The 22,588-nt window shown below is 51.0% G+C and overlaps 1 protein-coding gene across 1 annotated transcript in view; it reads left to right on the forward strand.

The window, feature by feature from the left end:
* Positions 1 to 22,300, forward strand: part of pknox2 (pbx/knotted 1 homeobox 2) — a 57,675-nt gene extending 35,375 nt beyond the window's left edge. The window contains exons 5-18 of the mRNA XM_067228573.1: positions 6,928 to 7,099; positions 8,486 to 8,671; positions 9,132 to 9,264; positions 9,887 to 9,984; positions 12,108 to 12,227; positions 12,738 to 12,814; positions 14,781 to 14,959; positions 15,157 to 15,430; positions 17,774 to 17,874; positions 18,039 to 18,236; positions 19,592 to 19,734; positions 20,172 to 20,386; positions 20,681 to 21,435; positions 21,941 to 22,300. Coding sequence (XP_067084674.1) covers positions 6,928 to 7,099; positions 8,486 to 8,671; positions 9,132 to 9,264; positions 9,887 to 9,984; positions 12,108 to 12,227; positions 12,738 to 12,814; positions 14,781 to 14,959; positions 15,157 to 15,430; positions 17,774 to 17,874; positions 18,039 to 18,236; positions 19,592 to 19,734; positions 20,172 to 20,386; positions 20,681 to 21,435; positions 21,941 to 22,002 — 2,713 coding nt within the window. The 3' untranslated portion in view covers positions 22,003 to 22,300. The remainder of the gene's footprint in view (positions 1 to 6,927; positions 7,100 to 8,485; positions 8,672 to 9,131; positions 9,265 to 9,886; positions 9,985 to 12,107; positions 12,228 to 12,737; positions 12,815 to 14,780; positions 14,960 to 15,156; positions 15,431 to 17,773; positions 17,875 to 18,038; positions 18,237 to 19,591; positions 19,735 to 20,171; positions 20,387 to 20,680; positions 21,436 to 21,940) is intronic.
* The last annotated feature ends 288 nt before the right edge of the window (positions 22,301 to 22,588 follow it).

Here is a 22,588-nt window from a genome sequence, read left to right on the forward strand (position 1 = left end):
AAGCTCCTCTGAGATACAAGCCTGTCTTTGATGTGAGCAGCCCGCCTGAGGGTGGCTGCAGGCAGTGTGAAATAAAAAAAATAAAACTGAGAAAGATTCAGCCCCCAGACCTGCACTGTCTGGTTTAGACTCCCCAATTTTTCTCCCATAAAAACATGATGGTCCACATACACACAATGTTTTAGCAGGCTTGAAAACGCAGAAAGAGATATAAAGTAACACACACCCACACACCAACCATAGTATAGAATAGAAACGTATAAGCACTTTTGCAGATAGACATTCGGAAGCAAACGGACATTTGGAACAACTGTAGCCAACAATCAAAAGACCGTAAGAGGTGCATTTTCGTCCCGTGCTGAGACGTGTCATTAAATATCCGCAGGTGACACTAAACAAACCTGCTGGCCTTACATCATAGTGGTACTTTCAGATTCTATTGTTACAGTTAGACTTAAGTAACCGACTTCAAATAACGTGTTAAAATTAGCTCAATATTCCCTCACGACAGTTGAAAGATGCAGACAAACAAACAATCCTGACTTTCCCAAAGAAATCTGCCCCTCCCACGTTTCTACCTCTGCGCTGTGTTCATTTGAGGCTTTGAAACTTTCAAAGCAGATGAGACTTGAAATTAGCATCGCTGTAATTTTGGGGCTGCTTGCATCCGCTCAAATGTTTATGCATACGTCAGTTCTTTTCGCTAATTGCCAGAATAGTCGGGTTTGTGTGGAACTGTCTCGTCTATTCTTTCCTAAGCCGAGACACTTAATTATTAACAGCGGAATCAACGTGCGGTAGCGTGATTATCCTAACGAGTTACTGGGTTCTATGTAAAATAACCCTCTGGAGGCACCGTGTCTTGTTAAAATGACGATAGGGGGTCTGTTTTCTTAGTCGCTGATATTATGCTCCACTCAGATGCAAGTTCTGCACCATTTTAGACAGAAGTAGAAGTGTATACTACGTTCGTCAAGAATGAATCTCTACGCAATGCATCGCGTGGACGATGGCTGGTTGTCGAGGGTGTTTTTGTCACCATATGCTTTATCTTCATGTGAAAAGACCGCGACTAATCTGATCTAACATCAATAATAATAGGTTATAATGAATAAATATAGGCTTGTGGAGTAAAAGTGTCCCCGGACCGTAAAAGCGTGACATCTTTATACTGTCCAGCCAGACAGTTTGTTTATAATAATTCAACATTGTTGTTCAGGATGTTATGCTTCCTTACAATTAATTTTAAGGAATGTAGCCTTAACCATGACGACCATAACCATGACGAAAACACAGTTGGGAAACAATAAAAGTGGGCAATTGTCAAAACTAGTGCCTAGTGATGTCCACGGCAAGTATGCAAAACGAGTTTGTTCATAGATACTAATAGTTAGCACTTGGGATAACTTTCCAAGATCAGAATCTTTGGTTACTAGGGCTCTCTTTTCCAATCTTGCTCCTGTCAGATCTAATTTGTTATCAGACTCATCATGGTGTTCCAGTAATGCTTCTCCTTAAAATCCACACGTCCTGTTTTCGCTGGATAGCAGAGCCATGAAACTGAATGAATAATGTTGAAGTGAGACCTGGTGTTCATTGGAATATCTCTTAAAGCACACTGGAAGTTACAAGCATGGGAAGTGAAATATTTTTACTGTTAAAGTCGCAAATTTAAGCTCAAATTGGAAACGACATCTTTTATGTATCCTTTATGGAATAATGTGTCCTCCATAGGCTTTGCTGCATGGCTCTTCTGAAAGTGTCCATACAGCCGCGCTGTGCCCTGTATGAGGTGCATTATCATGCACTATCCACCATGGTGGGTCCTTGCGGAAAGCTTCTCTCATGCTGGTCTCTGAGTATTTTGCATTGAGACAGGATTTGTGTGAGAGAGCAGAGAGAGAGGTGCCTCACAGCCATGCAGACTCTTATTGAACTCCAGTGGATTCCGGGATTCAAAGGGACATGTTTGTGTGTAGCCTACGTGCGGGAAATCCATGAAGGGAATATTCTAGATGCAGCAGAGAGGCAAGTCATTCCATATCATGCACAACAGGAACCCTTTTAATTTGAAGGAGTGGTAGGATGGCAGGTTCTCAGTGTGTGCTTGCAAGCGCCTGGAACACGCACCGTGACGTCTGTTTACCTACACCGCTGCAAAGCTCTCCATAACCAGGCCTCTTGACGTCGTAATGACTCGCAGCGTTGGACGATGCGGTGCAGCCCACGGTTCTGGAGACGTGTTTCCCTTTTAAGAGGTCAGCATGACACAGCTAAATTGCTCAGGGATGGAAGAGTTTTTAGTCAAAGCCGAATGGTTTATCGGCTGTTTGTCAAAGAGCTGTTTCCTAACGAACTGCTTCTCTGCTTGACTCAAGTTAACCTGCGGTTGAGTAACTGCACTTTCAGATACTGAACCAAGGACACAGTAGTGGGGCCTTTATCCACAGCGACGTCCAGTCCAGGGGGAATTGGACCTGGCGATCTGCAGTCAAATGCTCTAACCACAGAGCTGTCTACATGGGGACGCAGGCCTGGCAGTGTGAGGTGGTGAAAGGTGGAGGATGAGGTGAGGGAGGAAGGAGAGAGAGGGGGAGGAAGGAGAGAGAGGGGGAGGAAGGAGAGAGAGGGGGAGGAAGGAGAGAGAGGGGGAGGAAGGAGATGCAGAATGAAGGATAGGGATAAAAAAGTAGGAAACCCTGTGCAGGGTGTGTGTGTGTGCCCCTGTGCAGGGTGTGTGTGCCCCTGTGCTGGGTGTGTGTGCCCCTGTGCTGGGTGTGTGTGCCCCTGTGCAGGGTGTCTGTGTGTGTGCCCCTGTGCAGGGTGTGTGTGTTTGTGCCCCTGTGCAGGGTGTGTGTGCCCCTGTGCAGGGTGTGTGTGTGTGCCCCTGTGCAGGGTGTGTGTGTGTGCCCCTGTGCAGGGTGTGTGTGCCCCTGTGCAGGGTGTGTGTGTGTGCCCCTGTGCAGGGTGTGTGTGTGTGTGCCCCTGTGCAGGGTGTGTGTGTGTGTGTGTGTGTGTGTGCCCCTGTGCAGGGTGTGTGTGCCCCTGTGCAGGGTGTGTGTGTTTGTGCCCCTGTGCAGGGTGTGTGTGTTTGTGCCCCTGTGCAGGGTGTGTGTGCCCCTGTGCAGGGTGTGTGTGTGTGCCCCTGTGCAGGGTGTGTGTGTGTGCCCCTGTGCAGGGTGTGTGTGCCCCTGTGCAGGGTGTGTGTGTGTGTGTGCCCCTGTGCAGGGTGTGTGTGTGTGTGCCCCTGTGCAGGGTGTGTGTGTGTGCCCCTGTGCAGGGTGTGTGTGTGTGCCCCTGTGCAGGGTGTGTGTGTGTGCCCCTGTGCAGGGTGTGTGTGTGTGTGTGTGTGTGTGTGCCCCTGTGCAGGGTGTGTGTGTGTGCCCCTGTGCAGGGTGTGTGTGTGTGTGCCCCTGTGCAGGGTGTGTGTGTGTGTGTGCCCCTGTGCAGGGTGTGTTTCAGACATGTTGCCTGGGGGAGAGAGGGGTTCTTGAGGAGCAGCAGGGGGCCTCCCCCAGTAGGCTGGAATAAAGCAGCATACAGACGCCCTGATTAGGATGGTAAACATGGAGAGCACACAGCAACGACCCCCCTCTGCAGTCCTACAAGCCCCAGCCTCCACCTAGCCTCCACACCCACACCCAGCCCCAGCCTCCACACCCCCACCCAGCCTCCAGCCAGCCTCCACACCCCCACCCAGCCTCCAGCCCCAGCCTCCACCCAGCCTCCACACCCCCATCCAGCCCCAGCCTCCACACCCCCACCCAGCCTCCAGCCCCAGCCTCCCCCCAGCCCCCACGCCCCCACCAGCCTCCCCCCAGCCCACCTGCGATGGCAGAGAAACATGAAATTAGGAAAACACGCTTTTCTTTTCTCCAACGTGTTTGACACGACCTTGCCTGAGTCTTCAGTGGTGGTTATTCTGATTCCACTTTCACTCCTCTCTTAATGCACAGTGATGACAGGAATCTACAGACCACACCTTGACCTGATGACAGGAATCTACAGACCACACCTTGACCTGATGACAGGAATCTACAGACCACACCTTGACCTGATGACAGGAATCTACAGACCACACCTTGACCTGATGACAGGAATCTACAGACCACACCTTGACCTGATGACAGGAATCTACAGACCACACCTTGACCTGATGACAGGAATCTACAGACCACACCTTGACCTGATGACAGGAATCTACAGACCACACCTTGACCTTATGACAGGAATCTAAAGACCACACCTTGACCTGATGACAGGAATCTACAGACCACACCTTGACCAACTCACGCAGTTTCGAGCTAACAGTCACTAGAATTGTGTGTAAACGTGGCATAAAAACCTCACATGACCCCAATTATCCACCCAAAGTCTCACATCACCAAACCACCTCCCCAAACTTGTACTTGTAGTTCCCAGCTCGTCGTCTGGTCCTAACTGCACCACAACAGAAGGTAATATAAGCCATCTTCTTCTTCTTCTCCGTGTGGAAGTCATCACGTGTCCCCGGGGTTTGGGATTTACTGCTCGTTTGAGTTCCATCCTCCTTGGTGTGAGAGGAGTGCTGACTCGCTTTCCTCCTGGAAATCGCTCTTTTACGATCCCTGGAATGATTCCCTGACCAGACGTCTGCTCCACGTCGCACTGCAGATACTCTCCTTCTCCTTCTTTGCTACTTGCAACCGACTGTCACACATGCTCCACGGAGATCACTCTGGCGTGTGCACAGACACAGATCTCCATACGTGTGCGAGGTGTGTCACCTGACACACATGAGCAAAATCTCATCAATTAGTGTCTTCAAGGAAATTAACTGATCAGGACTGTTAGCATTTGACATGTTGATGTTTTAGCTTCTGCTAGGTTAGCTGTAAACTCAAGCGAGCAGGTAAAAAGCCAGTGTCCTATTATTTAATGAATCCCTCAGCAATGTGGATTAAAGATTTTAATTACTGTTGTTTATTGCTTGGCCGGTTTGTTTTTGTTTGTTTTATAACCTGGGTGGCTGTAGATGTGGATAAGCTGGCCAATAAAGGTGCTGTGTACTTTTCAGTCTTACCCACAATGCCCTTGGGCCCCAGAAGACCAGCAGCATCATATTGACATGACACGACTGTCTGAGAGAGAGAGAGAGAGAGAGAGAGAGAGAGAGAGAGAGAGTTGGTGTTTACAGACTGAGAGATATCTGATATTGGACTGTGGGGAACTCTCTCCAAGTTTAAACATCCTCCACTGGGAAAACAAAGAGAACTGAGACAAAGAAATGATCACATGAATCACGTGAATCACATGATCACATGAATTCCATCTGGTGTTTTCTATCTTCAAATGACAGGGTGATTCAGAGTTAGCGTTGGACGTTCTGTAGCACCTGCAGCAGCAGGACCATACCTGGGCACCTGGTTGAGATGGTGTACCCTGGAGGAAGTGTTCAGCCAAGGACAAGTTACCCTCCTCACCCCTTCTCCTCCCCCCTTATCTCCCCCCTTCTCTCCCTCCTGCCCTCCCTCCTTCTCACCCTTTTAGATTGTCTCCATTTCTTTTCTCTCCTTTCTCAGTGTTTCAGGGGGGGGTACAGAACTCCCAGGGCACCCATCTCTCTCACACACACTCACACATGCACACACACACACACCACCCTCTCCCTCTCTTCTCTCCCTCCCTCTCTCTCCCAGGCCTGGTGGTGGAGGGCTCTGCAGCTCTGAGCGTGTCCATCTGTTTAGTATTCCTCTCACGTCCGGCCAAGGGAGCCGCATTAAATTGGGATCAGGCAGATTAGAGTCTAATATAGCCGGCTATTAAAGGCTGCAAATGAGAGCCATGGGTTACAGGCTGAGCAGGGCTCCACTCTGGCATGAACCAAGCCCCACACAGACACCTGTACTCCCTGACCTCCTCTCCCACCTCCAGCCCTCTCACACACACACTCACTCAGTCACACACACTCACACACACACACACACACACACACTCCAACAGATGGATGTGTTGGGGCACTAGTTGTTTTGAGTTTGATGTGGTAGATTGAATTCATCTAGGTGTGTGTGTGTGGATTAAGGGAGGTACCCGGGACAGTATGGAAGTGCTCGTGATGCACGTTCTGTGGCCGATCATGGTGTTTTGCTTAATATGTTCAGTTGTATTGTCAGTAGAATTTAGTACTAGTTTGTGCTGGAAGGACTCAGCAATCAAGGGCTCAAAGATCCATATCTATAAACTATAAAAATCAGTAGTCACATTCAGTAACAGGAAAATATGTCAGTATCAGTCAGGTCAAAATGATTCATGAACTGTTATATTTTCTAGAATTAAAAGCTAAACTGATCTGGTATTACTAATACCTACCATGGATGGAAATAGTTAAAGTAAGTCTGGAGAATGTGAAGATGGATCCATGACCCTTCATGCTGGGGGTTCTGTCCTTGTTGACCTTCCAGATAAAAGCCAGATGGATACAATATAACTACTGGACCTTAACACCTCACTTAAAGGTCCTCATGGATATAGCTGCCTGAACTCTGCCTGGTCAAAATGTACAGTGTGTAACACAATGAACAATGACAGTTTGAGAAGATCTGTCACACACACAGTAAACAACAAACTGCAGACACTTTGTTAGAAGCAGGAGTCGGCTGAACATGTGCTTTGAATAAAAACGATATCTGTAAATGATCAAAAACAGGATAAAATAGTATTGTGAATGAACAAGACCTTCAAGCCCTCCTCCTCCCCTCCTCCTCCTCCTCCCCTCCCCTCTCCCTGTCCTCCTCCCCTCCCCTCTCCCTGTCCCCCTCCTCTCCTCTCCCCCTCCCCTCCTCCCCTCCTCCTCTCCCTCCCCTCCCCCTCTCCCTGTCCTCCTCCCCTCCCCTCTCCCTGTCCCCCTCCTCTCCTCTCCCCCCCTCCCCTCCTCTCTCCTCTCCACAGACACCCCCTGTTCCCCCTCCTTGCGTTGCTGTTTGAGAAGTGTGAGCAGGCCACACAGGGCTCAGAGTGCATCACCTCCGCCAGCTTCGACGTTGACATCGAAAACTTCGTCCACCAGCAGGAGCAGGACCACAAGCCGTTCTTCAGCGAAGACCCCGAGCTGGACAACCTGGTGAGAGACCAGAGGAACACACTCCACACTCCCACGTGTCATCCTGAAAACATGACTTCCTTGTTAAACAAGTCCTCCGTAGGTGAATCTAATATTCAGATGAAGAGCAGCATCCAAACCATGCTCACCATAAAACATCCATACTCGTAAATCAAGAGAGATTAACTTGGGTTGACGCCCTTCTGCGTTCAGGACTATTGCCAACTTTTTGAGACAGTTACATTCAAAACTCCCCCTTCTGGTTGAGGCAGGAACTGCAGTGCTGCGTGATTTCCTGTCCTTCATTCTTCTTCTCCACCTCTTCCTCACTCTGTTTCATGTAGATGATTCTCTCTCTCACACTATCAATTCCTCTTGACTGTATCCATCTCTCTCAATCTCTCCATCGTCCCTTTCTCTTTCATGTTTCCTATTTTAGTCATTATCTCTCCATCTCTTCTTTCTTTGTCATCCATCCACCCCCCCCCCCGTCCCCCCCCCCCCCTGTCCCTCCCCCCCCCTGTCATCCCCCCCTGTCCTCCCCCCCCCCTGTCCTCCCCACCCTCACTGACGGCTAGCAGTAATTAGAAATTAGTAGAAAGAGGATGGCTCTCACACAGCCATAGAAGAGAGAGAGAGAGAGAGAAGGAGAGATGAGAGAGAGAGGAATGGAGAGAGATGGGGGGGGGGGGGGGGGAAGGTCGACTCCAGACACTCTGAAGGTGCTCGGCTGACAAATGCTGAGCAGTCAGTTAACCCTACATCTGTGTGCTTTATGAGGCGCCGGTCCTGGCCAGTCCCCCCCCCCCACCCGGTCCTCTTCCTCTCCGCTGTGGGACAGTTACCCCCCGGCCCCGCCCCGGCCCCCCCTTTCTGATGGCCACCGCAGCTCCAGACCTCGGATTAAACGAGCTGCGTTTAATTGGCAGATTTATCTCCTCCTTGTTGGAGCTCTCCCCAGCCCGGTGTCATGCCCTTGCAGCCTGCCTGGCTCTGAGGGAGGAGGAGCCTGGCTCTGAGGGGGGAGGAGCCTGTCTCTGAGGGAGGAGGAGCCTGTCTCTGAGGGAGGAGGAGCCTGGCTCTGAGGGGGGAGGAGCCTGGCTCTGAGGGGGGAGGAGCCTGGCTCTGAGGGGGGAGGAGCCTGGCTCTGAGGGGGAAGGAGCCTGTCTCTGAGGGAGGAGGAGCCTGTCTCTGAGGGGGGAGGAGCCTGGCTCTGAGGGGGGAGGAGCCTGGCTCTGAGGAAGGAGGAGCCTGGCTCTGAGGGAGGAGGAGCCTGGCTCTGAGGGGGGAGGAGCCGGCCCATCAAGTCCTCGAGGCCTGAGGATGATAGTCTGCTGTCTGTCTGAGGAGTCTTCTGTCTGTCTGAGGAGTCTGCTGTCTGTCTGAGGAGTCTTCTGTGTTCTGCAGATGGTCAAGGCCATCCAGGTGCTCAGGATCCACCTTCTGGAGCTCGAGAAGGTGAACGAGCTCTGTAAGGACTTCTGCAACCGCTACATCACCTGCCTGAAGACCAAGATGCACAGCGACAACCTGCTGCGCAACGACCTGGGAGGACCCTACTCCCCCTCCCACACCTCCTTCAGCCTGCAGCAGGTCAGACACCCACATGCTACACCTCCACACAGCACCCACATGCTACACCTCCACACAGCACCCACATGCTACACCTCCACACAGCACCCACATGCTACACCTCCACACAGCACCCACATGCTACACCTCCACACAGCACCCACATGCTACACCTCCACACAGCACCCACATGCTACACCTCCACACAGCACCCACATGCTACACCTCCACACAGCACCCACATGCTACACCTCCACACAGCACCCACATGCTACACCTCCACACAGCACCCACATGCTACACCTCCACACAGCACCCACATGCTACACCTCCACACAGCACCCACATGCTACACCTCCACACAGCACCCACATGCTACACCTCCACACAGCACCAGCAGGTTCCACGCTCACCCCAGGGCCTGCTTACAGTCTGGGTCTCCACCCTCCCTCCTCCCCCCCCCCCTCCTCTCCTCCAATAGGAGCTGCTTCAGACCTCCTCCCCCTCGCTGACCTCCGTCTCAGGCTCCGCCCCCTCGGGCATCGTGGTCCCAGCAGGGGGGCTGCAGCAGGGCAACGTCACCATGACGACCATCAACTCCCAGGTGGTGTCAGGTGAGCTCGCACACACACGCACACACACACACGCACACACACGCATGGGCACACCACTTAAACTAATGTTATGATTCCTTTCCACCTAACGTCTATGGATGAATCCTCACTATATTGTTTAAGATGATGTATTTATTAGTGTTGCTAGGCAGGGACTTTAGAGAACCTCCATGAGGACCATTTCAGGCGTTCAACTCTGGTGGATGAAAAACTTCAGAAGTGAAAACCGGATGTTGTTGTGGAGCTACAATGCAGCCAAATGCTCCCCCTGTTCCGCCGCCAGAAAATCCCTTTCCTCTCAGAATAATCAATCGCTTTCCAGCTTTCCTTTGATCGCACGCTCTAAGAGCAAATGAACCAACTACGATTAGAAGAGCAAAATTAGCTCCAATTAGCAGCAAAACAACGTTCTCTTCCTATATTCAGGTTTCAAGGAAGAACACAACTTCTCAGCGAACAGCAACGTTGCTGAGCTGTTGTTGTTGTCTACGAGTGTTTTGTACAGTTGTGGTTGTTGCTGCCGTGGTGGAGGGGTGCAGCAGGATGGTAGAGGCGTTTCAGAGAGGAGAGAGGCGGCAAGGATCAGCCAATCACTACTCACAACCACAAATTATCCCTTCAGGAGGGACCTTGTACCAGCCGGTTGCCATGGTGACGTCGCAAGGGCAGGTGTTAACCCAGGGGTTGCCCCAGGGAACCATCCAGATCCAGAACGCCCAGGTGAGGCTGGCGGCCGCTCAAAGCTCTCCTCTCTCTACCTCTCCCTCCCTCCCTCTCTCTCTGGCTCCCCCTCTCCCTCCCTCTCACTCGCTCTCTGGCTCTCTCGCTCTCCCCTCAGACCCGCTTGGTGACTGTGTGGTTCCTGTTCCTGGCCCTGCAGGGCCACGCTGAGCAGGGGGACTGTGTGGTTCCTGGCCCTGCAGGGCCACGCTGAGCAGGGGGACTGTGTGGTTCCTGTTCCTGGCCCTGCAGGGCCACGCTGAGTAGGGGGACTGTGTGGTTCCTGGCCCTGCAGGGCCACGCTGAGTAGGGGGACTGTGTGGTTCCTGGCCCTGCAGGGCCACGCTGAGCAGGGGGACTGTGTGGTTCCTGGCCCTGCAGGGCCACGCTGAGCAGGGGGGACTGTGTGGTTCCTGGCCCTGCAGGGCCACGCTGAGCAGGGGGACTGTGTGGTTCCTGTTCCTGGCCCTGCAGGGCCACGCTGAGTAGGGGGACTGTGTGGTTCCTGGCCCTGCAGGGCCACGCTGAGCAGGGGGACTGTGTGGTTCCTGGCCCTGCAGGGCCACGCTGAGCAGGGGGGACTGTGTGGTTCCTGTTCCTGGCCCTGCAGGGCCACGCTGAGCAGGGGGACTGTGTGGTTCCTGGCCCTGCAGGGCCACGCTGAGTAGGGGGACTGTGTGTTTGACAGACAGCAGCAGCCCAGGCGAGGCTCCTGGAGCAGGCCGAGGCGTGGCGCTACATGTGGGCTGGGAGTACAGCTCAGCCCCGTAGCTACATCACTGACATGCTCCCGGTAATGATTCCACAGAAACCATACCCCGGCTTGGTGCCGCCAATTAATTCAAGCCTTCTCTCTCCGGGAACACGCGTTCCCAGGGCTGAGGGGGAGAGGGGGAGGGTTTTCCATGTGACACCCCAACTGCAACTGTAACAAGCTTGTTTTTGTGTCTTGTCTGATTTTTGGGAGTGGGTTTGGATGTGTGTGCGTGAGAGAGAGGGGGGTGGGAGAGAGAGGGGTGTAGAGAGAGATACAGAAGGGGAGAGTGAGAGAGAAAAAGAAAGTGAGAAAGAGAGAAAGGAAGTGAGACAGAGAGTGGGGAGAGAGAGAAAAGGGAGGGAGAGAGGGGGAGAGGGAGAAAGGGAGAGAGATTCGTCTGTTTCATGAGCCTTCTATCTTTCCAATGACACATAATCAATTCCTTTTTGTGTTTTTTGTGTGTTAATGTTTTGTGTTTGCTTATTCATGTGTTTTTTTCTGGCTATTTATGCATGATCTGCATGAAAAATTCATACTTTTCCTCTGTAGGGTTTTCGCCATTGCAAATGGATTGTTAAATATGAATGAAGGATCCGTATTTTGACAAATTTTGCTTGCCGCTAAGACACAGAAAGGATTTGCTTTAATGTGGAACTAGAGGAGAATTTACTGACCACAGATTTTGTTTGTGACAAACACACACACACACAGCAAATTATTAGCATTTAAAATGTTTATGCTAACTAGTTAAATCCAGCAGCTTTTGTTTTCAAACCAAAACATCAGGAAAGTTTTTTGTCATAGAACACTGAACCATCTGACGGTTACATAAAGAGTGGTGGTGTCTGTAAAAGTGTTTATTCTACCGAAGAGACGGAACCCTGTTGACTGACCATGGCTCAGCCCCTCATCACACACAACACCTTGTCAGAGCTTGGATGACAGTATAGTTCCTCCCCAGTTTCTCTCACACATTGCTAAATATACAACACAGTTTGTGTACAGAGCATTCTCCTAGCTGGTGTCACAGCAGGCTGTATTTATAAACGTGCTGGCTGTTACAACATGTACATTCATCAACGCATTTTGTATTTTAAGTGTCATTACTGAAAATGAGTTGCTATAGCGACGGCCAAGGAGGTGTTTGTGTCCTTGCTAGAGAGGGTGAGAGAGAGAGAGAGAGAGAGAGAGAGAGAGAGAGAGAGAGAGAGAGGAGAGAGAGATAGAGAGAGAGAGAGGGGGGGAAAGGGGGGGGAGGGGGGGAGACAGGGGTAGGAGGCAAAGACGGTAATTGGCGTTTGTCCCTGGCAACCACAACCATAGCAACAAGGGCACCAAGCTCCCCTGTTCTTGGTGGCGTCTGCAGGTGAACCTGGACTTGGCGTCGTTGCTGGACGGAGACGATAAGAAGTCCAAGAACAAGAGAGGAGTGCTGCCCAAACACGCCACCAACATCATGAGGTCCTGGCTGTTCCAGCACCTAATGGTGAGGGAGGGGATGGGGATGGGGAGGGGATGGGGAGGGGTTAGGGGAGGGACATAGAGGGGAGAGACTGGAGGAGAGGGGCAAGGGGGGGGGGGGAGGGAAGGGGGGGAGAAAATAAAGGGGAGAGAGAGAGGGAGAGAGGGGGAGAGAGGGGGAGAGAGAGGGGGAGAGAGAGAGGGAGCTGGAGGAAGACTAGTCTGATACAAAGCGTATCTGAAGCAGTCAGAGCTGGAGGAAGACTAGTCTGATACAAAGCGTATCTGAAGCAGTCTGCTTGAGACAGCAGGGATGGAGGATAGAGGAGCAGAGTTATGAAGTCAGTCAGGCCGTCTGGTAGCTCACCACCTGAAAGGGTTAGGAAGGTGAAAGGTCAAATGATGGAAATGTCAAGAGGTTGAGTCAGAGGTGAAAGTAAAATCTGCAAGGTCAAAGTTCAAGGACAGTCATGTTAATGTGATGAGGGGAACAGGAAATATGTCTACTTGAATTCTATATGTTTTTGTCCAACAGCATCCGTATCCCACAGAGGATGAGAAAAGGCAGATTGCAGGACAGACTAATCTCACCTTGCTACAGGTGAACAACTGGTAAGACCATGTGGAATGTTGCCGAAGCCATGTGTGTCACAGACTAGAGAAGGTGTCTCACGTTCACAGCCCCGTGTCGTCCTCTGCTGGATTAAGAAGGATAGCGCAAGGAAGAAATACTTTCAGATTTTCTGTACTTTTTCTTCACTATATTTTTCTTCATTATATTTTTACTCTCAAATTCTCTCTCTCTCTCCTTCTCCCTCTCTCGCTCTCTCTCCCTCCCTTTCTCTCTCTCCTCTCTCACTTTATCTCCTCCTGTCTCTTCCTCTCTTCCTCCGTCCCTCCCTCTTCTCCCCTCTTTCAATTTATCCCTCTCCCCCCCCTCACTTCCTCTTCTCTCCCCCCCCTCACTTGATTCCCCCCTCACTTGATTCCCCCCTCACTTGATTCCCCCCTCACTTGATTCCCCCCCCCCTCACTTGATTCCCCCCTCACTTGATTCCCCCCCCCTCACTTGATTCCCCCCCTCACTTGATTCCCCCCCTCACTTGATTCCCCCCTCACTTGATTCCCCCCCCCTCACTTGATTCCCCCCTCACTTGATTCCCCCCCCCCTCACTTGATTCCCCCCTCACTTGATTCCCCCCCCCCTCACTTGATTCCCCCCCCCTCACTTGATTCCCCCCTCACTTGATTCCCCCCCCCTCACTTGATTCCCCCCTCACTTGATTCCCCCCCCCCTCACTTGATTCCCCCCTCACTTGATTCCCCCCCCCCCTCACTTGATTCCCCCCCACCTCACTTGATTCCCCCCCACCTCACTTGATTCCCCCCCCTCACTTGATTCCCCCCTCACTTGATTCCCCCCCCCTCACTTGATTCCCCCCCCCTCACTTGATTCCCCCCCCCTCACTTGATTCCACCCCCCTCACTTGATTCCCCCCTCACTTGATTCCCCCCCCCCTCACTTGATTCCCCCCTCACTTGATTCCCCCCCCCCCTCACTTGATTCCCCCCTCACTTGATTCCCCCCCTCACTTGATTCCCCCCCCCCTCACTTGATTCCCCCCTCACTTGATTCCCCCCCCCTCACTTGATTCCCCCCTCACTTGATTCCCCCCCCCTCACTTGATTCCCCCCTCACTTGATTCCCCCCCCTCACTTGATTCCCCCCTCACTTGATTCCCCCCCCCCTCACTTGATTCCCCCCCCCTCACTTGATTCCCCCCTCACTTGATTCCCCCCCCCTCACTTGATTCCCCCCTCACTTGATTCCCCCCCCCCTCACTTGATTCCCCCCTCACTTGATTCCCCCCCCCCTCACTTGATTCCCCCCCACCTCACTTGATTCCCCCCCCTCACTTGATTCCCCCCTCACTTGATTCCCCCCCCCTCACTTGATTCCCCCCTCACTTGATTCCCCCCCCCTCACTTGATTCCCCCCCCCCTCACTTGATTCCCCCCTCACTTGATTCCCCCCCCCCTCACTTGATTCCCCCCCCTCACTTGATTCCCCCCTCACTTGATTCCCCCCCCCCCTCACTTGATTCCCCCCCCTCACTTGATTCCCCCCTCACTTGATTCCCCCCCCCTCACTTGATTCCCCCCTCACTTGATTCCCCCCTCACTTGATTCCCCCCCCTCACTTGATTCCCCCCTCACTTGATTCCCCCCTCACTTGATTCCCCCCCCCCCCTCACTTGATTCCCCCCTCACTTGATTCCCCCCCCCCCCTCACTTGATTCCCCCCTCACTTGATTCCCCCCCCTCACTTGATTCCCCCCCCCCTCACTTGATTCCCCCCTCACTTGATTCCCCCCTCACTTGATTCCCCCCCCCCTCACTTGATTCCCCCCCCCCTCACTTGATTCCCCCCTCACTTGATTCCCCCCCCCTCACTTGATTCCCCCCTCACTTGATTCCCCCCTCACTTGATTCCCCCCCTCACTTGATTCCCCCCCCCCCTCACTTGATTCCCCCCTCACTTGATTCCCCCCTCACTTGATTCCCCCCCTCCCCCCAGGTTCATCAACGCCCGCAGGCGTATTCTCCAGCCCATGCTGGATGCCAGTAACCCAGACCCGGCGCCCAAGGCCAAGAAGATGAAGTCTCAGCATCGTCCCACTCAGCGCTTCTGGCCTGACTCCATCGTGGCGGGCGTGCTTCAGAGCCACGGGGCCCTCGCCGGAGGCCACTCCGACAGTACGAGCTCCTCGCTCTCCTCTCTCCCTGTCCGACTGTCTGTTCAGCTGTTGGAAACATCTGTGTTTGTGTCCCTGTGTCCTTCTGTGGTGTGCTCTGTTTGTCTTATGGTTGAAAACTGCGGGAAAGTAAAAACGTGGATCGTTGTGTGTGTATATTTGTCCCGGCTAAACTTCCTGTCTCCTGTTGCGGAGCAGACTCTCTGAACATGGACGGCCTCCAGCCCCTGTCCTCCGACTCGGCCACCCTGGCCATGCAGCAGGCCATGCTGGCTGGCACCGAGGACTCCATGGACGGCACGGAGGAGGAGGAGGAGGAGGAAGAGGAGGAGGAGGAGGAGGAGGAGGAAGGGATGGAGGAGGAGGAGGAGGAAGAGGAGGAGGAAGAAGAGGATGACAGTCAGGGGGGGAGACAGCTGTCCGCTGGAGGTGGGAGGAGAGATCTGTCCATGGAGCAGAGAGAGGGACTCGAGTAAGAGCGGGAGGAGAAGACTTGAGTAGCTAAAGAAGAATAGATGGAGAGGCTAGTCTCCTATGACCCTGGCACACGCCCACGCCCATTCAGATTCAGCTAGAACTGGCCACTAACACTATAAGGGGCATTGTTTCGTTTTATACATGTTTATAATCTCAAGACTCTCAAAGACTCCCAGACAGAGCCATTAGGAAGAGCCCCAGCGTGACAGAGCCATTGTGGACTAAAAGGTTGTGCATTCTTTTTGTTGTTGTTGCAAAAATGGACAATTTATGACTATGACAATGAAGGTATCTACACGTAAAAAAATAAATAAGAAGAAACTTTTATTTTTTGTTGCAAACATGTTCTGTCTCGTTGTCGCGCCTGTGGCCCTCATGTGGGTCTTCCTCTGCCGGTGTCACCTAGGCCGTGGTCCGTCACAACACGGGGTGGTTCTCAGGTGAACTCCATAAAAGCACAAACATTTATTTGGAGAACTCTAAACACGACAGACGGTATATTTCCATGAACGCAGAGCGGTCACAACGTGGCCTAATGGATGTTTTTTTGTGCATGATTTCCGGGGGGGGGGGGGGGGGGGGCAGTTTGTCAACAGCAAAAAAAAGAGAAAGAGAAATAAACACAGAGAAACCAGTGACAGCACAATATATGCACATGAATGATGTTTTTCTGTTTGAAGTTTGTGTTACGGTGAGGAAAGCTTATTTATTCCTTTCTTCCCAAGCTTGCCAGGATGTTGGTAGCTTCTTTCTGAATAAAGATGTAACGTTGCTTTCCAGAGCGCCTGGCTTGGGTGGGTGTGTATGAAGCAAAGCTAACTGTCTAACCTGTGGCTGTGCATTCTGCCCTTAAGCCAATGTGATCAACTATCGTACTATGAAACAAGATAAGCAACTCGGACACCTCCCAGCATGCTCACATCAAGGCCGTATCAAGTCGAGGGATCGTACGAACGCAGGGAGAACTCGCTTCTCAAATGACCTACACGTCTTTTACCGGTGAACTTTTGCAAAGACGACGTCAGGCATGAGAAGAGCACTGTCCAATGTCTGGGACTATTTCTCTCTATTTTAAGTGAAAGATTTTCAAGAAACTGTGAAAACTATTTCCGCCCTCGGTTTTGTGTTCCAGTTGACAAAAATGGATCAGCATCTGTTTCTAATGTAATGTCTTGAAAGGAAAGATGAACATGTTATTGAATGTTTCTTGGGCTTGTTGTTTGTGAAGTATGTTTCTCATTACTCTTCTGTTCCTTTTGTCCGTTGCTTTTTTTAATGGTTCTTTCAGAGCAAGTGATAATAGGGAATATTTTTATTTTGTTTGTACACATTGTTGTCATAAACTATTGTGTTTCAATAGATCAATTGTAATAATTAAAAGAGATAAAACTACTGCTTTTTTCTGTGATTTCTTAGATTTCTTTAGTAGATTGGTGTTATGGATACTTAGTAGGGCTGATGTGCCAGGGATAGCTCAGTGGTTAGAAAATTTGATTGTAGATCAAAAAGGTTGGCACTAAATAACAACAATATATGACATCACGTGTGTGTGTGTGTGTGTGTGTGCGTGTGTGTGCGTGTGTGTGCGTGTGTGTGCGTGTGTGTGCGTGTGTGTGCGTGTGTGTGCGTGTGTGTGTGTGTGTGTGCGCGCGTGCGTTGTCCTGTCACTCCTCAGGCCTGTATAAACACTTCAGATTACAGATGGTGTTCTGAGATAGTGGCCTTGATGTTGTCTAACGTCCCATTACCCATGGCTGTGGTTTCCATCCCATCAGCTGTAAATCAGCCCTGTGATCCTGCTACTCTACTGAAATGAAACATCCATACATCTTCAAGCAACTTCTTGTTAGGTAAAACATTTTAGAATACAGATAACATTCAACTTCTGTCTTTGAGTGCAGTATATATGATGAGCAAACATATCACTATAAACAAACCCTATGAGTTGCTCGTCTAGTCCAGTGCTCAGTGCGCAGCAGCAGTCTGGAGTCACAGTGAGTATAAATAGGTGGGGAAATGACAGAGCAGGAGAAGCCAGTGTTTCTGAGGCTGTTTGAAGTGGGGCGCTGCCATGATGCTGGCCTGCCTGTCTGGAGCGCTGGGACCTCAGAGAGGAGGGGGGGCAAGGACACACACACACACACACACAAAGGTCTACACACACACATACAGACACACACACACATACATACAAATACTACAAACACACACAAGCAATGAGCCCCATAAAGCACACACACACACACACAGTTAATGCTAGTGCGAACACACACACCCTTCCCCAGACCTTTTCAGTCAATTCAGAACCACTAAAATCTGTGCTTCCACTCGCCCACAGGACCTTTATAATTATGTCCCGACCGGCCGGTCCCGCCCCGGTGCCGCCTCTCAGAGCCGGCCCAGAGTACTTAAAGACCGCGCCAGCAGAGGCTTCGGACGGTGCCTCGGTGTCTCACGTCATTCAATCACTGGATTTCTATTCTGTCTTCGGTCTCGGGAGCTAGCTGACGCACTGAAGGTAAGGATGTTTTGCGGTGTTTCCTAGCATCTCTCTAGCATCACAGTAAACGGACCTCATCCATGTGGGCATATCTTCTCTCTAGGTGTCAAAATGTCAATCGCCAACGCGGCCGCCACGGCCATGTTGTCCGACGCGCTGCTCCATGAGAGCTCTGCCTCGGGCGCCAACCGCCTGATCCACCTGGAGCTCGAGCTGCCGCTGGACAAGGTCATCAAGTTCGTCTCTGTGGGCCTGCCGCTGCTGCTCGTGTCCATGGCTTTCGCCCGCGAGATCTCCGTCGGTTAGTCGTTGTTTGTTGACCCCTCATGTTTCTTTGATCAGGGTTTGTTTGACCAGTGTTTTTGTACCTACTTGACGACATCGAGTCGAGTAGGAACTGTTCTTTATCTTCCTATATCTACTGTAAGCTACAGTTATAGGATAGTCATAATTGAATACCTAGGGGCCTAAACAAATGCCAAATAAATAGTAGGTACAGTTCATAGAATGGCTCACACTACAGTAGCCTAACTCCAGCCAGTGTGCTAAAGTGTGTCTACAATAGCGGCGGCGTTGAGGACACGGCTGTGTGTTGCACGGTAGTGGAAGAGGCCTGCGCCAAGTCTGTCTTTGACTTCAGACTAACGATCCCCTCCTCGCCCGCCTGCAATCAGCCGCTCCAGATGTTAATTGGCAGGGGGATGATTGAGAGCGGCGTTCGCCAGCGTCTCCGTTCTGTAATTACAGACAGAATCGCTCAACTCTCAGCCCTCTCTCTATTTGTGTCAAATGAGAGGATATGTTAATTAACTAGAGGGCGTCTAGTCGAGGCGGTGATACTGGGGAGGGCTTGCTGATGCATCTTGGCCTACATAGGGCTGCTTCCCCTAAGGACATGATTATTCTGCTCCTGTCTCTGTGCACCTGGCTTGAATGCTTTGCCTGCTAATAACTGAGAAGCAAGCAAACACTTGTGTTTTGGAACTACGTCTGAAGGAGATGTGGGTGTGATTCCCAACATCAGGATAACTCTGGTGGTTTCAGCTGCAGCCCACACAGCGGGAGAAGTTACCCTAACATCGAAGATCCTTTCTCTTTCTTTCTCTCTCGTTTATACACACACACACACGCACAACCACACACAACCACACAAACTCGTTCAATATGTAATTGAATCCTGTACAGTTGCCTGTAATAACAGCATCTATGTTCTTACAGTAAATTGGTAGTTGTACATAGCTACTTCTAGAAGTCTCTGGCAGAGGGTAGAGGTTGTTTTATAAATAGTGTGTCTGAGCCGTAACTGTGGGTGGTTCAGCAGTGGAGGGGTGCACGCGGGTGTCTCCACCCAGCATCACAGGCCACAGAGGGGCTGGGCGTGGAGGCGACCACTGCTCATGTGGTTGTACCATGTGGATAGTGGTGGAGAAACAGCCCTGCAAAGCGCCCATGTTAATACATGCAGCCTCACATTAGAAGGGTGTAGTAACGCTCTGTTTAAAAGCCCCGGTTTTCCCAAATACCCAAATAGAAACATCTGCTTTTGGGGATAGTTTCGGGTCTGAAGACTCTGTCAGGGACATGGAACTTAGGACAACGTCTGTAGGACAACTAACCTGGTCCTGTGTGCTGTGTGGTGGTTGTGCTTTTTTCCAGGACCACAAATTACCTGTTTTCCGCCCAACAACTTCACGGTGAAGCAGGCAGTGTACGTGGACACCTACTGCTGGGACTCCCTCATGCACCACGAGTCTGACGTCAACGGAAACTTCGAGGAACGATCCTTATGGGTCCACAAAGTAACTGACACATTTCAAACCTTGTGATTACTTTTATACGTTCACAAGACAAAGTTTAGAAATTTTTACTAATCAATCTAATTATATCGTTCAAACAAAGAACAGTATGGTGCTGAAGTCATTCTGACGTCACTTTTTTTTAATGCAGACTATAAATATTTAATGTGTTCTATATGTATCTGACCTAGCTGCTATAATGATCTGTAATACAATTAGTGTCTCTGGAATATTTACCTTATCTAATCTCTCTCTCTGCCTCTCTCTGTCTGTTTCCCTCTCTGCCTCTCCCTGCCCCCTCTCCCTCCCTCCCTCCCTCCCTCCATCCCTACCTCCCTCCCTCCCTCCCTCCCTCTCTCTCTCTCTCTCTCTCTCTCTCTCTCTCTCTCTCTCTCTCTCTCTCCCTCCCTCCCTCCCTCCCTCCCTCCCTCTCTACCCAGATGTTCCCCTACTCTCTCCTGGCCATGGCCATGCTGATGTACCTGCCTGCTCTGATCTGGCGGTACCTGGCCATCCCCAGCCTGGGCTCAGACCTGCTATTCATCATTGACGAGCTCGACAAGTCCTACAACCGCTCTGTGCGCCTGGCGCAGAACATCCTGGACATGAGACAGAACACAGAGAATCCCCTGACCTTCCAGGCGGAGCTGGACAGGTCAGACAGCCTCCACTCATTAACCCTTTGAGAAGACCTGGTCGGTGTCTGCACAGCATTACAATAGTCTATCCTGATCTGAAATGTGTGTCTGTTGGAAAAATACTTGTTGGAAGTTGGGCACGTGGTTTAAGTCTGCTTCATCGAACATTTGAATGCCCCAAAAATATATGTAAACAAAGTTTATATCAAATATACTTTAAAGTGTGTATTTCATAGAGGTAGGGTGAGGTTTATATCACAGTGTTCCATCAACTTCAGTCTTGCCCTGAACCTTCCCCTCGTCTCCACCAGGGCAAAGAGGAAGCGGTACTTTGAGTACCCCCTGCTGGAGAGATACATGCAGTGCAAGCATGGCTCCTACTTCCTGGTCAGCATGCTGTTCCTGCGTGGCTTCCTGTTGCTCATCTTCCTCTCAGCTTCCTGTCTGTACCTGGTATACTTCCACCTGTCTGCCTTCCTCCAGGATGAGTTCAGCTGCTTCGTGCGTACCGGCCTGCTCCGGGACCAGAGCTGGGTCCCAGAGCTGGTCCAGTGTAAAATGACCGGCCAGCTAGTCTTCCAGGTCATAAGCGTCGCTAACGGCGCCATCTACGTCCTGCTGGCGCCTATCGTCCTGTTCAGCCTGGTCCGTCTGTTTGTTTGGGACACGACCTTCCTGTCCGTGTACGAGGTACTTCCTGCTCTGGGCCTGATCAGCGGGCAGAAGCTGGGCTGCCCTCTCAACGACCTCAACGTGCTTCTTCTCTTCCTGAGAGCCAACGTGGCGCACCTGCGCTCCTACGGCAGGCTGAGGGCCTTGTGCTCGCTGACGCCGCCGCAGGTGGGGAGGGGGAACTGCGAGGCGAGAACGGGAAATGGAATTGTGAGCCTGGAAGACGCGGAGGAGAGGGAGGAGGCGGCACGGGAGCTGAAGGAGGAGGTGGAGGAGGCCAGGGAGGAGGGGAAGCTGAACCTGGTGGACATCATGACCATCCTGGGTGCCGCCAGGGGAAACGCTGTGAACTGCAGCGAGGGGATGCCGGTCGTGGAGGAGAATATGACCCTCGGTACCGTAACACTCATCTATTCTCTCAAACGCATTCTGCTCATCTGCATTTTTGTCTATATCATTTGGGATGTTCAAAAAATAATCAAGTGAGGCTTTGTTCGTGACGGCAGATGATCACGGACGTACTCTTGTCAAGTGTTCCACGGTGTAATCAATTATCCTTTTAAAGGCTTCCCATACTTGATGAATATCCAGATTCATTAGACAGTGAACGAGTGGAAACAGTTTTGATACAGAACAAACTTCCAAGCAGCAAAGAATCCAGGCTACGAGAGAACTCGGGGGGGATCCAAACATCTCTCAGTAACTGTAACAGAACGCTCTAGGGTTTGTCCAGTCATCTATATTTGGTTTGGACTTGGTTTGGTTTCATGTAGAACATTCTGACATGTTTGGCGATACACAATGAGGTTGTTATTTTAAAAGAGGCTTTTTAGAACAACGGCCACCTCAGAAGATTGTGGTACTTCCCGCATCTAATACCCCTCTCTGTCTCCTTACAGAGCCAACCCTCCTGGGCTACCATGAGTTGAAGGAGACAGCTTCACGTAGTCATTATGGCTAAATCACCCACGGACCCAACCGTCAATGTGACACTAAAAAGGTGCAGGAGGAAGAGAAAGTACTTTTAGCTAAACTTGACTAAACTAGTTAGTCTTTAGTAGGAAAAGTAGTTCTTTAGTAGTAAGGGATATTATGGTATGCAGTGTTCCAAAAAGCCTCTTTTAGAGTGAAAAACTTGGAGGTCAAAGAGGGTTTTCTTGACTTTCAGTGTTGTCCACTACAACCTCAGGTTTTCAGTTTTTATTTACAATAAGAAGTATTTACTTTACTTGACTTTTTTTACACTTTTTTTTTTAACTACCTTGGTGATATTATTTGTGTTTAAACAACAATAAATATATCTTTAGTGGCTGCTGTGTGGTTATTGTGTGAGAGATGACTACAGCTCTTCTGCATGCAACTTCTTTGCAAAACATGGACATCCTGGATACTATACATTACATTTAGTCATTTAGCAGACGCTCTTATCCAGAGCGACTTACAGTAAGTACAGGGACATTCCCCCGCGGCAAGTTGGGTGAAGTGCCTTGCCCAAGGAGACATTCTTTACGGCCAGGAATCGAACCGGCAACCTTCTGATTAATAGC

The sequence above is a fragment of the Osmerus mordax genome, chromosome 25 (assembly GCF_038355195.1).
Source record: "Osmerus mordax isolate fOsmMor3 chromosome 25, fOsmMor3.pri, whole genome shotgun sequence".
Lineage (NCBI taxonomy): Eukaryota > Metazoa > Chordata > Actinopteri > Osmeriformes > Osmeridae > Osmerus > Osmerus mordax.